The sequence below is a fragment of the Schistocerca gregaria genome, chromosome 4, assembly GCF_023897955.1.
Source record: "Schistocerca gregaria isolate iqSchGreg1 chromosome 4, iqSchGreg1.2, whole genome shotgun sequence".
Taxonomy (NCBI): Eukaryota; Metazoa; Arthropoda; class Insecta; order Orthoptera; family Acrididae; genus Schistocerca; species Schistocerca gregaria.
This window is the reverse complement of record NC_064923.1, coordinates 483,849,245-483,865,910: the sequence shown is the minus strand read 5'-3', so window position 1 is coordinate 483,865,910 and position 16,666 is coordinate 483,849,245. Positions and strand designations below refer to the sequence as shown.

At 37.0% G+C, this 16,666-nt stretch overlaps 1 protein-coding gene across 4 annotated transcripts in view; it reads left to right on the top strand.

The window, feature by feature from the left end:
* LOC126267060 (cadherin-23-like) overlaps positions 1-16,666 on the top strand; it is a 458,700-nt gene that overhangs the window by 244,503 nt on the left and 197,531 nt on the right. For all 4 annotated transcript variants that reach the window (XM_049971900.1, XM_049971901.1, XM_049971902.1 and 1 more), the window contains 4 exons: positions 6,081-6,210; positions 9,547-9,719; positions 10,389-10,586; positions 16,246-16,384. In XM_049971900.1, coding sequence (XP_049827857.1) covers positions 6,081-6,210; positions 9,547-9,719; positions 10,389-10,586; positions 16,246-16,384 — 640 coding nt within the window. The remainder of the gene's footprint in view (positions 1-6,080; positions 6,211-9,546; positions 9,720-10,388; positions 10,587-16,245; positions 16,385-16,666) is intronic.

The window sequence follows — 16,666 nt, the reverse complement described above, 5'->3', positions numbered from 1 at the left end:
AGAGTGATAAAAAGAGACTGATGAGGTTTAGGTAATGGGGAGTGTGGAAAAAGTCACCCAAACCCCAGGTCAGGGGAGACTTACCAGATGGGATGAGAAGGGAAGACTGGTTGTTGGGGGCTGTGCCAGATGAGATATGAAAACCTGAGAGCTTAAAAATGGAAGATACAGTTCACCATACATGCTATCTGGATTCTTCCCCCAGACACCAGTTTCTGGCATTACAACATGTCCTTGGTTCTCGCTACCCAGATCGTACTGATTTACATTAATTTCTTCAGTTTCAGCATTTTTTTTCACAGTATCTGTACCTTTCTTCACTCGCTTTTAGTTTTCTATGCTTTTATTTTCTGAACTGTCTGTTCTCATCCCCCCTCCCACCTCTATGACTTACAGTGCACTTAGCTTTCTGTTATTATAAACTCACGGAAGATGTTTTTCTAGTAATCTCTATCCTGCATATCACTCTGACTGCTGTTGATAATATCTTTATAGACGAAATCTAGAAAAAGAAACCATATCACAAAACCAATAGTAAATTGGGTATCTGATCATGACATGCAGATCTTGTGTTAAATTTTGAAACTTTTCAGGGGAAAAAATCTATTAAATCTGAGAGCAGGATGGTAATAAATCAGTCAAAAATTGAGAATGTTAGGAGATGGCTCAAAGATATGAACTGGATAGATGTTTACAGTACTTCTGACTCAGATGGAAAATACAAAGCATTCATTGGTAAAGTTACTTTCTGTTTGAAAACTGTTTTCCCCTGAAGGTAACTCAAATCAAACAGAAGTCCAGAACTGACCATGGATTACACAAGAAATAAAGATTCACATGGGACAAAAAAGAGGCTGTATCTACTATCTAAGAATAGCTCTTATCTTAGTGTTGTAATACATTACAAAGAATACTGCAAAATATTGAAGCAAGTAATCCAGAAATATAAGCAGCTTTGTTATGAGAAAAAGGTAATTACATCAACCAACAAAACAAAAACTATATGGGATATAGTGAAGACAGAGACAGGTGTGACAAAAAAGGAAGAGGAACAGATAGCTCTAAAACTAAATGAGACATTGGTAACAAGTGCATGTAGTATTGCAAACCACCAAAACAGGTACTTTGTTTCTGTTACTGACAGCTTGGGGTTATCAGATTCAGCAAACAGTGAAATGGAGTATCTGAGACCAGTCTTTACAAATAACTTCAGTAAAATGGCAATGATACTAACATCTCCCAGAGCATCCATCATAAAATTCTTAAAAAGTAGTGTTATGGTGGTTATGATAACATACCAATGAAGTTAATCAAAGAGTGTTCATGCAAGTTAGGGTCTGTCTTAAGTTATTTGTGTAATGAGTCTCTTATCAGCGGAACATTTCCTGACAGGCCAAAATATGCTGAATTTAAGCCTCTTTACAAGAAGGGAGGTAAAGAGACACCGTCAAACTATCAACCAGTTTCACTTTTGCTGACTGTTTCAGAAATATTTAAAAAGGTTGTGCTCAAGCTTCTCCTTAATCATCTGACTGTAAATAACATATTGTGCAAATCACAGATACAGAGAAAGCTATTTACACCTACAATGAGAATATACTTAATTCATTCGACAACAAATTAGAAGCTACTGGGATTTTCTCTGACCTGCCAAAAGCCTGTGACTGTGTGAATAACAGATCTCTCTTGAGTAAATTGGAATATAATGGTGTCACCCGCAGTGTGGCAAAATGGTTTGAGTCTCATCTAACTAACTGGAAACAAAGGGTGTCACTGCAAAATACCTGTGCAGTAAGCAGTCAGTTTTCATCTGATTGGTAATTAATTAGATGTGGTGTTCCTCGATGTTCCATCTTGGGTCTGTTGCTTTTCCTTGTTTAAATTAATGACCTCTCATTTGTTACATTGGCACATACTAAGTTTGTTTCGTTTGCAGATGATACAAACATTGCAATAAGAAGCAAGTCAAGTACAGATTTAGAAATGGCTGCTAGTCAAATTTTCACTGATATTAATAAATGGTTTAAAGCTAATTCATTGTGAATAAATTTTGAAAAGACCCACTATATGCAGTTCAGTACCTGTAAGAGACTTCCTTCTAGTATGTGTATAACATACGAAGGCATGCAGATTGAAGACGTTGACAATGTTAAATTTCTGGGATTACAACTCGATAATAAATTCAGTTGGAAAGGGCATACCACAGAATCATTGAAGCACCTAAACAAGTCTGTATTTGCATGAGAATGGTGTCAGATTAGGAGATATATAAAAACTTGCATAATTTGCCCCCTTTCATTCTATTATGTCATACAGGATCATATTCTGTGGTAATTTGTCACACAGAGCAAAAGCTTATTGTGTGCCTAAGCAAGAACATCATGTAGGAAACTATTCAGGTAACTTTGTATTCTAACCAGTGCTTCTCAGTTTATTTATTTCCTTAATAAAATTTGTTGGAAGTACTATATCTCTATTACCAACCAATAACTCAATATATAGTATCAATACCACGAATAAAAACAGTCTACATATAGAACTAAAATGACTTACCTTAGTTCAGAAAGCGGTCCAATATCCAGGAACACACATTTTCAATAAATTTCCAGTAACCATCAAAAACTTGGTTTCAGATAAACCACAGTTTAAACGGAGTTTGAAAAACTTTTTAATAGGCAACTCCTGCTACTCTGTAGATGATTATCGTAATGGGGACTGCAAACATGTATGTTATATTTCAGTTTTGACAGCACTTGGTCACAAAAGTCCATTTTAGGCATTTTGATGATGATAAATTTATTAGAAGTCCATAACTATGTTTCATTTGACAGTTCTGTAAATATTATCAGTTCCAGTTCACAGCAATGTATTCACCTATTTTGACAATCTTCTGACAAATGATCAGGATAGTGAGTATTATATTCAAATGTTTTATGCTTTTTAATGTTAAACTTTCTGATGTGTTCCACACTCACAAAAATCATCTCATTTTTGGGTCTATGGAATGAAAACTGAATCTAATCTGATGCATTTTTCCTTAAAAATGTAGTCAGTTTTGCATTTTACTCTGTTTGGTCACACATTTTTAACAGTAGAAGAAAGGCTAATTAATAGCTGCTTTTATATCATTGGCCTTATTAATGTAAGTAATGACAATAATAGGGAAAGGATAAATCGCCACTCAGCATGCAGAGGAGGCTTTGACTCACAGACAGCCACAATGAAAACGAATGCTAGAAATATTTCAGTTTTCGGCCAAAGTTCTAGTTCAGAAATAGAAAACTATACACATTCACACAAAAATTCACACGTAGATAAATATCCCTGTGCACATGTCAGTCACTATTGAGCCTTAGCGCCCAAAGACAGTAGCCATACATTAATGTTCTTTTTTATGGGGGGGGGGGCAAAAGCTGGTTTATTTCTAGCATTCTTTTTCACTCTGCCTGTTGGTGGCTCTGTCCCTCCCCGATGTGGTGAGTAGCACTCTATTCTTTCCATATGGTTGTTATTCCATCCTACACTTTCCACTGTTTAATATTGGTGATAATATGATGTGCAATGAAATGCACATCTTTAGATATGTTCTTTTCATCTGATAGTAGATAATGTAGTTGTATTTTCAGTTGATGAATTTAAAACAGATTCATTGATTCATTTTTTTCAATTTCGTTACATTTCTCTTAGGACTCTTCCCATAGAATCTGCTATATGTTCATACATTTACTGTCTGCTATTGCATAATTAGTAATATCTACACTTCTGGAATAAAATAAGTTCCTCACAGAGTTTTGCTTTAACAAGGAGGTCTCACTGTCATGAATGTTTGTAGTGGGTATTCAAAACTCAGTGTAACCTCACATAGCGACCATAGTTTGTTCCACAACCTTAATCGTAGTGTGAAATAGTCATTAAATGAAACAATTTATCCCATATAAATTTCGATCATGTGTTCCATGCATAAAAACTATTAAAAGTTTTATCTTATTCATGCCATTTATTGAAAGAAAATTATAGGTACAGTATTATGCAATTTATTATTCATGATACATATCTAATTCTTGTTTACTAGGAAGCTATCTATGGTAATTTGTTTCTCCCAACACTTCAACACATGGCAAACATTTGACACAGCATTATTTTCAAATAAATTTGTAATGCATGTAGCCACTGCTTTATTGGGATGATGATTTTCAACGTGCAATGCAACCAATTCCCGTGCTTTGAGCATTTCTCTTGTAGTGCCAGGAGATTGCTTATTTGCTGTTACCACCACCTCCCACTCCTCTGAAGAACTCCTCTCCACAACTTTCTAATGTGAAACACATTGCAACTCCATAAACTCTTTGGTGTCATTTCTTAACTGTGACCTTCCACAAGCTCAATGATATCATTGTTACCCATTTATAGTCCCATGGTCTTGGCCAAATACAATCTCGTTGATTACAGCCTCTTCAGATGCTGACGGGAATGCCTCAGATCTACATTTGACAATGCTCCAGCCAAAACTTCTTCCAAGCAGAAATGAGAGTTCTCTTGCTAACCCCTTCACATGCCTTTTTGATCATACTGACACAGGCAACAGTGTTGAAGTGATATTTCCAAAATTCTCTGAAAGTGAGATTGGTAGCTTCAGTCAACTCAAAGCAATGCTCAAAGAGTGCTTTAGCGCAGAGCTTCTTAAAGTTTGAAGTAATTTGCTGGTCCATAGGCTGGTGTAATGTAGTGGTGTTGGGAGGTAGAAATTGGATCTTCATGAACAGAATTTCTTCAAGGAGGTGTTCTTGTAGGCCTGGAGAATGGACAGGAGCATTGTCCATAACCAACAAGACGTAGAGTGGCATATTCATTTCAAGCAAATATTTTTTTTCACAAAAGGACCAAATACTTCATTAATCCAATGACAATGGTCTTTCATTAGCTTGTGACCAGGCAATGCATTTTCCTCTGCTATTATAAAGGTACACTTTTGCATCTTTTTCCAGAGTAGACCCATCGTGTCACAATGAAGAACCTGTTGTTGCTGATAATCCTCAGAATCTATGAGCATCTTGAAGTTGCTGATGAAATTCTCTGCTGTCTTTGTGTTGGAGCTGGCTACTTTGCTGTGCTCTCTCCATGATGTGGATTCCAGTTCTTTTCTTTAAACTTCTTTAACCACCCACAGCTTTCCATAAACACTTCTTCAGCTGCTGATGATCCTGGTGTATTCTTAACGAGCCGATGGAGATCATTCCCACCTTCTCACAAGTGATATTCTTGTTAATAGTGTTGCCTTGCAATTGCTTTTCATTTACCCATATAATGAGCAACCTTTTGACATTGTCTAGAATATGAAACCATTGTTTAGATACTCTTTTCACTCCTTTGAAGCATCTATCTCCTTAATCTTGTCCTTGTTCTTGAGGATAGTGTATACAGTTGATGTAGACTGACTGTATATGCATGCTAAATCAGCAAGACTCGCACCATATTCACGTTTTTCAGTGATTTTACATTTCATTTCTAAGGTCATTTTCTTTCTCTTATGGTTGTCTTCTTGCAGCTTTATCTTCAGGGTCATTTCTACAAAGGTTATTAAAATTTGCACACAAAGAAAAACACTGTGTGAGCGCAAGTTTAAAAAAATGTGTGATCACAAGCTGCACTAAGATGGTACCAGAAAGAGTGCTAAACCCAGACTGCAGTACATACTAAAAACATTGTTCATATTCCACTGCTGACAATGAAAGGTGTTCATATTGTTGAACACGCGTGAACAGCTGGTGACATCACACTAAATTGTTATCACTCATTTTGTGAAACATCACTCATAAGCGAGTCATTTGTTTTGCTTGTTATGTGAATTGTGCATAATTGGAGGTGCTCGTTAAGCAAGATTCCACTGTATTATGCCAGATGTGGGGAATGACCAGTTACTACAGTGTATTATTGTTTCATAATTCATGTCCATATACAGTTGTAAACAGATACTGTGAAAGGCTTCTAATAATAAAACCTTTCCTCAAAATGCTTTTTACTCATTTCTTTAAAGAAGTGGTAAGTTACACCTAACAGAGAGTAATTTTAATTTTTTTTAGGTAAACACAGGGACTGCTGCCATTTTAGTGAAAGTTATTGATATGGAAGATCAGCCACCAGAATTTGTGTATGTGCCACCTGTTACAAGAGTGAGTGAGGATGCTCTAATTGGAACATCTGTCCTTCAAGGTATGTGTCATCAAATTTTCATGAACAATAATTTGCTATTATTGCTTTCACACTTTTTCAGTTCTTCTCAGTTACGTTAACTTATGCTAAACTGATAAACCAGTGAACTAATTTTGAAAGTTCTGTCTCTTTTGGCACAAACTATTAAAACTAATAACATGAAACTTTTTCCCAAGTAACTGACAAAATTCACTTTGATTTATATGAAAACTAAACAGTTTGTTGGCTCTTAAGTCAATAGAACTTCATCTATTTCATGGTCAACAATGAATAATTGTTGAAAATTAGTAAAGTTGTAGCAGAAAGGGGTGAGAAAGTTGCCATATCCTGTCAAGTGTGATGCTTCCATATCCTGGCTCTAGTCAGATTCCACAATGCTTCATATACCACAGCAGCAGCACTAGGCACAGTGACTCTTACATCAAATGAGACCTCAAGTTTGTTCATTGCCCTTTGTTCAGTTTTAATGTAAGCACAACCTTCTTTTCGCTTCACTCCTTCACTTTATTTTGTTTTGGAAAAAGCTAAGTTCATGTCTAGATATGTGTAAGAATTGTGGCCATTGAAAGTTCATGATGAAGGAGTTGGTCTTTGTTCGCAAATAGCTAGATGCAAACATGAACCACTATCAGCTGACTTAAGCTATGTAACCCACTACCAGTTGGCTTTATATGAACATTGCAAATTGTACCACTGACGGAATTGCAGGGCAGGATCACGTTGCAAAGGTACCACAGAGGTTGCCAGCTACTCATTTTGATGATGTGGTCTATGGAGAACCCCAGTCTTGCAATAAATGGTCACCTGACGGCAGCTGTTGGAATATGGCCACGTCTAGGGCTGTTTCTTGAGGAATGCTGTATATGGTTAATGGCTGAAACACTTGTATTGTGCCTCTAATGAATCAGTTTGAGGCATCATGTCCTTTTGCTAATGAGACAGAACCGGCAGGTCTTGCCTCTTCTGCGACCTGTTGTGAGAGACAGTGTGAAGTGGGGACAATGTTAAATCAATGTACTTGCACTCAGAAGGATACCAGTTAAAATTCACATACAGATTTTGGTTTCCCATGATTTTCTTAAATTAGTTAAGGCAAAAGGCAAGATGATTCTTTTGAAGGGTCATGACCAACTTCCATCAGCATGCTTCCCCAATCAAAGCTTGTGCTCCATCTTAATCATCTCATCACCAGCACTCTGGGTTGAAGCAGATAGGAGGATCTAACCAAGACACTTCACCAATCCTTTGGCAAAACCAGCTGCAGATTCTTCTACTTATAATAAACTGCAGATTTGTAAATTTGCCCTGCATTGGTCAAGTGTGCACAATATACTGGAAATGGACTACACTTACTTCACAAAAGAGGCAGCAAATCCAGAGAGTGGGAATCCTAAACAACTTGTTTCAAAAAGGTTAGTAGTGAATATCTTGAACATGTAACATTGTACAAGTATTTAGGGATAATGATAAGACGTAATATGAAATATGACAAGCACGTAAAATCAGTATTAGGGAAGACTTGGACTTGTTGGAAGGATTACTGTGCATCTGTAAAGGAAACTGTTAACAAGACACTAGTGCAACAAATTATGGATTTTTGATCCAGTGTTTCATGTTTTCAGGTATGCATGACAACAGGCATCCAATTAAAAAAACTAGAGATGTGCTGCTGTGATTGTAACAAGTCAGTGTAACCTATATGAAAGGGTGACAGAAATGTTTGGGGAACTTAGTTGGTAATCACTGTGAGAAAGATGACATATTTTTTTGTGAAACCCAGTTGGGTGTGAGAATCTATATTTACAGAAGACTGTGCAACTGTAATGTTGCCACAATCAAGTACCTCACATAGGAACCATGAGATAAGATTACTTGCATGACATACATATAAAATACTAGTTAACAGTTGGAACAAAAACTGATGAAACAAGTTCTATACTCTCAGTAGTTATCACTCCAACACATGCTAATACTATCAAATGATGAAGAATGACATTTAACAGCAGTAACTTTATTTTGTCAGATTCAGTGCGACCATGTTGGCCAAAGATACTTGGTCATGGACCGAGTCAGTGTGTAGTTTACAGAATGCTGACTAGAAAAGTTATGAACAAAAGAATTAATAAGCCACAAAAATAAATTTGTGACAGAGTATACTTATAAATAACGCAATACAAAGAAAATTTCTGAACTATCGTGTGGAGCTCTTGCACAAAATAGGTGTATGGCGCAAGGAAACTTTTCAGCTTAAATTTGAATACTTGGGATTTATCAGTCAAACTGTTTTTTCAGTTATGATGAAAGCCTACTGAAAATTAAACTTGTTGAATAGTGCATATCTGTTTGTTGAATGCTTGCAGAATAGTGCACACCGATTTTCAACCTAGTATCCACAAATGAGTGTTGCAGTTTCTTCTGAATGAGTCAGTATTGTCAACAACAAATCCCATGATGGATTATATATAAAGGGATGACAGAATTAGGATTTTAAGATACCTGAATGACAGATTAACATGGTACATTGGTTTGGTCAACTTTTTCTGGGCTAAGAATTTTCTTAGTGAGTGCATAGGTCATCCCCCAAAATATAACACCATGCATGGTGACAGAGCAAAATGAATAAAGTAAACAAACTTCTGTGTTTCAGAGGCAGTGGAGATTATTCATTTATTGAAGATAGCAGCATTCTGTTTCTGTGCAAGATCTTGAACATGATATTTCCTAACAAAGCTTTCCATCTGCCCTCAGTCCTCAGAATTAAAAATGATCAATTCATTGACGCCATGACCACCATGGGACAATAATGATTTACTTTTACAAAAGTTCCACAGCAGAAGCACAGTGCACTGCATTTTGTTGCAGTTAAGTGTCGATCATATGTACTGACCCCTTTTGGCTACAGCATTTACATTACATTCCACATCTCTCACAATAACACTTACATCATCCGCACAGAGAACCATTTTTTAGTCGTGTCATTTTTTGTGACATCATTAATATACAGCAATAAAAGCAATGAGCCCAGAACAGAGCCCTATGGTGCCCCTTGCTTTACATGACTCCAGTCATATTCGAACTTCTTCCCTGTTGGTAGACCCTGAAGGAAAACCTTCTGCTTACTACTTTCCAGATATGGAGTGTTTACCTTTTTCCTAAACCCAAACCATTTCAGCTAATGCAAACACTTCATGCCCCCAACAATCAAATCAACAGCTTATCAATTTTAATGAATGTCATAATACAATGGACAACTGTTACAGAGATGGGTGGTATAGTTTCTTCTCATTTCGTAAGTAATCTTGTTATTAGTTTCTTAATCGGTGTTTCACTTTACAGTTAAAGCTGTTGATGGTGATCGAGGAATAAATAACAAAATAAGTTACTCCTTAGAAAAAGGAACTCTTGATGCATTTGCAATTGATTCTGCAACAGGTGTTGTTTATACAAAAGAGAAGCTTGACAGAGAAAGTCCATTAAACAGTAATGGTGCTTACATCCTGGAAGTCACTGTAAGTAATAATACATTTGTACCAGAGGTATACCGGTACCTTAGTCATTACCTTTCACTTTCTAATGTTTCACCTATTTTTAAGAGATTTGTGTAAGTGAGTGATGTAAACTTTACTACAATCATTTCTGCTTACTTGTCTTGAGTCACATTTTGCACAGAATTCAAAGAGATTTTCATTTGCCCAATTCTGTTCCTTCTTTACATATCAGAGGATTTTTAAAAGAAGCTGTGATATTTCAGTAGTATGTTAATAACTCATCTATGTACAAGTAAACATAACTATGAGAAGTCACATACTCAATAACGTAGGAAAATAAATACTTATTAATTAGATCAATAGTCGAAAAGCTACTCAGAAAACAATAAATAGTGTAGCAGTGCATGTTTCTGTTGTTACTCAGTTTCTTGTCTTTTGTACAACATAAAAGTAAGATTTCAAAGATAATGCCATGTGTGATCACGTTTGCGTGTCTGCATGTATGACTGTGTGTACTTAAAGTAGTAACATGTCTATGCTGCCACATTTTTCTATGCACTACACATTGGTCAGCTCTAGAAGAATTGTGTCCTTTCTTCACTTTTGTTTACTACATGAATTATGGAGGTTTTTGTATTAGTTTTATGTGATAATACGCTGTTTAATATCCCTCCATGCTTAATTCTCAAGGCAGAAGAAGAATCCTCATCAATATCTCCAGCACCTTCAGCGACAACAGAAGTCACAGTGATCGTAACAGACGTTAATGATGAAATACCAACTTTCAGGAGTGAGAAGTACATATGTGAAGTAGTTGAAAATGCTCAATCGAACACTCCTGTCACATTCCTTGAAGACAGTGTTCCAGAAGTATATGACCATGATCAGGTAAAGTAAGATAAATATTACTGCATCAAAATAACAACTGCATTCACACATCTCGTGTAGCCAGAAGCCTGCATCTCTGTCGTATTTCCTGTTAAAATGTCTTTATTGGTATTAGGTCCAATGGAGATGTTCATCAGGCTTTCCCAGAGCCACAAGCTTACTGCTTGTAAATACTTTTAGTCTGTTTTCAGAAGTGCCATTGCTTTTACAGCCAGGTGATCATTCTGACAGATTGTTTCATCGTTCTCTCCCTAAATGACTTGTTTACAACTACTCATTTTATTTATCTCAGAAGCACATTTTGCAGTTTCAGTTTTTTTTCTAATGTCTTAAGCATTTTTACCTAAAATGTTATCTACACAAATTTTATTTTCAAACTTTTGATGTCATGAATGAGTGTGGTTTGAAAAGTTCTGTGAATCACCATGAGAGGTCAGCACTAGCACAACAAGTTGTTCATGTGATATATGTCATTAGACTGTTGCCTGTAAACATGTGCCACATCAATGCTCTTGGAAGAGAGCTGTGGCGGTCATGTGGCTCTGTTGTTGTTCCCACATAGTGATTTGCTAAGATAGAAAAAATTGAGATTCGAGCAGTAATTAAGTACGTCATAAAAAAAGGTATGAAAGCAAAAGACATTCATGCCAGTTTCCAGGATACACTGGGAGACTATGCTCCTTCATCTTCAGCTGTTGCCAAGTGGACAAAGGAATTTAAATTTGTTCGGGAGAGCTTAGATTATGATCCGCGCAGTGGTCGGTCAAGATGTGTCACTACTCCAGAAATCATTGCAAAAGAGCACAAAATGGTCATGGAGGATCACTGATTGAAACTGCGTGAAATTGCTCACACTTGCCAGATGTCATCTGAAAGAGTATATCATATTTTAAATGAAGAATCAGAAATGAAAATATTATGTGCAAGATGAGTGCCATGGCTCTTGATGTTGGATCAAAAACGCATGAGAATGGATTTATTGAAACAATGTTCGGCCCATGTTAGGAGAAACAAACAAGATTTTTTGTGCTGGTTTGTGACCACAGATGAAACTTTGATGCACAGAGACAAAACAACAAACAGTGGAAACATGCTGATTCTCCACCACCAAAGAAAGCAAAGACAATTGCTTTGGCGGGAAAGGTCATACCATCAGTGTTCTGGGATGCGAAGGGGATTCTGTTTGTGAATTATCGCTCCACTGGGCGAACAATTACTGGAGAATACTATGCTAACCTCCTGGACAATTTGCAACAAAAGGTATGCGAAAAAAGGCCAGGTTTAGCAAGGAAGAAAGTCATCTTCCATCAAGACAGTGTGCGCCCTCACACATATACCATCGCCATGGCAAAATTACATGAACTACGGTATGAATTGTTTCCACACCTGCCTTATTCACCTGATATGGCTCCATCAGACTTCCATCTCTTGCCAAAACAGAATATTTTTCTTGGTGGACAAAGATTCACTTCAAATGAAGAACTGTTAGGTGGAGTTGACAACTATTTTGCAGGCCTGAAGGAAGCTCATTTTAGAGATGGGTTCAAGGCCCTGGAACATTGTTGGACCAAGTGCATTAATTTATAAGGAGACTAACATTTAAAAATACAGAAAGTTTCAGTTATGTAAGTACGTTTTTTCTATTCCATTCTGAAAACTTTTCAAACCTTGTTCGTATTTTGATATTTTTCGATTTGCTGATTTTCATACCCCTGGTTTACCAGCATTTAAAAGTCTGAGAGCTTGTTCTAAATTCTTAATATTTTCGTTAATATGAGGAACATCATTTCAAATTGTATTATGTCCAAAAAACAAAATTTTACAGGAGAAGCAAGAAACTGATTACTCCCAACACGTGAAATTTTTGCATTTGTAAAATATGAGGCTATTGTGTTTGAGGCTTACTTCTAGAAACATAAAGCAGTGATATCAATTTGCAATTGTATTCTTCAAATTTAAGGAAAATATGTTGAACTTAATATGCTTTTGTTCAGTAATTTATAAAATATACAAATAAAAAAGTTTGATAAGGTACATACATAGCCAACCTATTATTTTCCTATTATTGTATAAGAAAATCATCTTTTAGTACAATTTTTTTACAAAAACATACTAGTATATAGAGTATTCATAACATCCTTCTTGCTGCCAATTGACTCTCATATGATTTATACAAAACTAACATCTTACTATTGAAAACCAAGTTATTACACAAGAAAAATATTCACATTAATAATTTTGATATTCAGTTTACAACGTCTTTCTGTTGTAATTCTTTAATGATATACTGTATTATTTAAAAGCGTGTTTGTGTTTAGTAATAACACAACTGTCAATCCGAAATCTAAATCTTCAACTTAAACATTTTGATTTATACACTGTTCAGAATGGCCTTGCTCTTCAGATATTGTTCAGTCCTCCTTATAAGCAAGCGCAGGCTAACATACTAATTTCTTCCTTATTGTCACTTCCCATGTCAATTGGATCAATGATGTTAGCACAGAAATCTAAATCTCCTATGCTCCCTCCATCCCCAAAACATTTAGGGCAAATTATTCGCATCAATCTTCTTTGCTTCTCTCACTCTACTGTATGAAAATTTAACTTGATGGGCATGTTTGGATTTCTTTTCTCTGTTTTGGTTTCCTCTTCAGTTATCACCTACAGCATGTTTTTTTTTCCAACGTAAACAAAAAAGTTGTTCCCTTACATGAAATTTACAATTAAGAGATAACTGTCATCACTGACGTGTAGCTTTGTCAAGAAATGTGTGCTTGTTGTCAGTATACCCAGTTGAGCAAAGTAACTAATCAGTGTCATGTAATGTTAATTTTGGACACAATACAATTTGAAACACACGGCAGAGAACAATATGATTTGAAGCAGCATCTAGTTTTCAATAGCTATTTACACTGTTAGTGAATATGATTAGTTACAATCTGACTTTACAGCATGAAAGATCACTTCTGAAACTATATGAAAGTGTATCAAACTCAATTTTGTCCATCACTATACATAATGTGATTTGAAATGATGATCCTCATATATGCTGCATACATTTTTACTGTTAGCCAGTAGGACATCATCGTCCTTCTTAATCTTTTGAAGAGTACTTTCCAACACATTATACATCATACATATCCATCTTTAACAAAATCTCTAGTGTCATAATGTCTTTCTGCCTCTGCATTTGCCGTAGGGGACTGCACCGCCACTTCCCAGCAAATTAGGGACACTGTTGCTCCTGGGGTATCGGCGAGGACCATTCGCAACCGTCTCCATGAAGCTGGACTACGGTCCCGCACACCGTTAGGCCGTCTTGCGCTCACGCCACAACATCGTGCAGCCCACCTCCAGTGGTGTCGCAACAGGCATGAATGGAGGGACGAATGGAGACATGTCTTCTTCAGCGATGAGAGTCGCTTCTGCCTTGGTGCCAATGATGGTCGTATGCGTGTTTGGCGCCGTGCAGGTGAGCGCCACAATCAGGACTGCATACGACCGAGGCACACAGGGCCAACACCCGGCATCATGGTGTGGGGAGTGATCTCCTACACTGGCCGTACACCTCTGGTGATCGTCGAGGGGACACTGAATAGTGCACGGTACATCCAAACCGTCATTGAACCCATCGTTCTACCATTCCTAGACCGGCAAGGGAACTTGCTGTTACAACAGGACAATGCACGTCCGCATGTATCCCGTACCACCCAACGTGCTCTAGAAGGTGTAAGTCAACTACCCTGGCCAGCAAGATCTCCGGATCTGTCCCCCATTGAGCATGTTTGGGACTGGATGAAGTGTTGTCTCACCCAGCACGAACGCTGGTCCAACTGAGGCGCCAGGTGGAAATGGCATGGCAAGCCATTCCACAGGACTACATCCAGCATCTCTACGATTGTCTCCATGGGAGAATAGCAGCCTGCATTACTGCGAAAGGTGGATATACACTGTACTAGTGCCGACATTGTGAATGCTCTGTTGCCTGTGTCCATGTGCCTGTGGTTTTTTCAGTGTGATCATGTGATGTATCTGACCCCAGGAATGTGTCAATTAAGTTTCCTCTTCCTGGGACAATGAATTCACGGTGTTCTTATTTCAATTTCCAGGAGTGTATATAAATCAATGTCAAAGGAGAAGGAAGTGATAGTTGACATAAAAAGTTGTAGTACCATGGTAGGTTTAAACACAAGACCTTCAGACATGTACAAAGGTCATTTTTAAATTAAGAACCGATTTGTAATGGAGTAAGAGGAACTTAATTTATGAATGTAAATTGTATCACAAACTACAATATGCATGTTTTTTCACTTTTGAGCCTAGTCATCATCAACATTTAAACTTTTGTCAAGTTGTGGCACCAGCTTTTGTGTTCCAGCATCCAAGAACACTGCTGCCTAACTGCCAAACCAGTTAGTAACAGTTTCTTCCAACACGTCATCATTTTCCAGGTACTTTCCACCAAGAAACAGATGAAAGTGTGATGGTGTTAAGTCAGGGCTGTATTGTGGATGCTCCAGTGTTTTGTACTGAAACTTGTCCAGTTGTGTCTTTGTTCTTGCCACAACATAAGTCTGAGCACTGTCGTGAAGCAGAATGATGCTGCTAGATATGGGACCCTGCTGACGATTTTGAATAGTGCTTTAATAATGTTTCACGGTACCTCTCAGCATTTATTGTCATTCACACTGGCAAAAAGTCTAACAGAAGACTGTGGCCATAATTTTCTGTGTTGGAGGTTCTTGTTTGAATTTTCATTGTTTCACCAGAGAGGTTGAATGGTGCCACTCACTGGATTGATGTTTATTCCATGGAGTAGTGCACAATCCACATTTCATCACTGGTCACAATGTGAATCGATAATGTATCAACTTTCCTGCGATATCATTCCAAAATGGACAAAGAATGGGCCATTTGCTTTGTTGTGTGTTGTTCTGTCAACATTTTCGGCACCCATCTGGCACACATTTTTTGTAGTAAAAGTTTGCTAGTAACAGTATGATAAACTACTGAGCTTCAAACTTGTGGAAATTTCTGATACAGCTCATCAACACTGTACTGCCTGACTTGGCAAATTGCCTCATCAACATTTTGTGTCAAGTTTTCATTCGTGACAGTAGGCCATCCTAATCATTCTTCATAATAAACATTTATCTTTCCTTCATTAAACAGCCCACATCATTTACACACATTTCCATCATTTATTAAACCTGCAACATAAACTTCAATAAGCTGCTGGTAAATTGCAGCAGGATGAACTTCTTTTGCATTTAAGAACCAAATAACGGAGCACATTTTACAATTGGTGGGATTACTGATCAATCTGGTGACAAACGAAGCAGTATAACTGTACAACCAACACTGCGAGAAATGTGAAATGTAATGGTGGCATAGTGAGAGACTGGCCAAGAGAGGCCAGCCATGAATGGACATAATGTGACAGGATGTGCGGATACAATGCGCTATTGGTTCTTACTTTAAAAATGACCCTCGTAGTTTGGCACTAACCTACTTAGCCTTTGAATCATATTGTTCTCTTTCCTATACAGGCAACAGTTTTGTCAGAGTGTTTATGGAAGCTCATCATGACATATCACATTTCTTAATTCTAGTAAGCTTCATATTTTGCTTAAGTTGCAGCATTATTCTATTATTTCAGGGAAATAATGGAACATTTGAAATGTTTTTGGAAGGTGATGAAGGAATTTTCGAAGTTACTCCATCAAGGGGTATAAATGAAGCTTCATTCCTGATCAGAGTTAAAGATCCAAAACAGCTTGACTATGAAAAAAATGTTGGTATGTAATGCAAAAAATGATCATTTAATGACACAGACATTGCAGGATAAACAATTTTAGTGATATATACTATGTTACTTAGATAAAAATATAATACAAGTAAGTTATCATCTGATTTAGATTATTTCTTACATTGCCCTGATCCAGTGAGACAAACATACATGGCAGAGAGACTTATTGAAGAGACTTATTGAAGAACATGCATACATGTAATAAACGAATAGCAGACAACAGCAGGAACTGTAATACATATGCCAAATACAAACCCAGTGTAGGTGATAC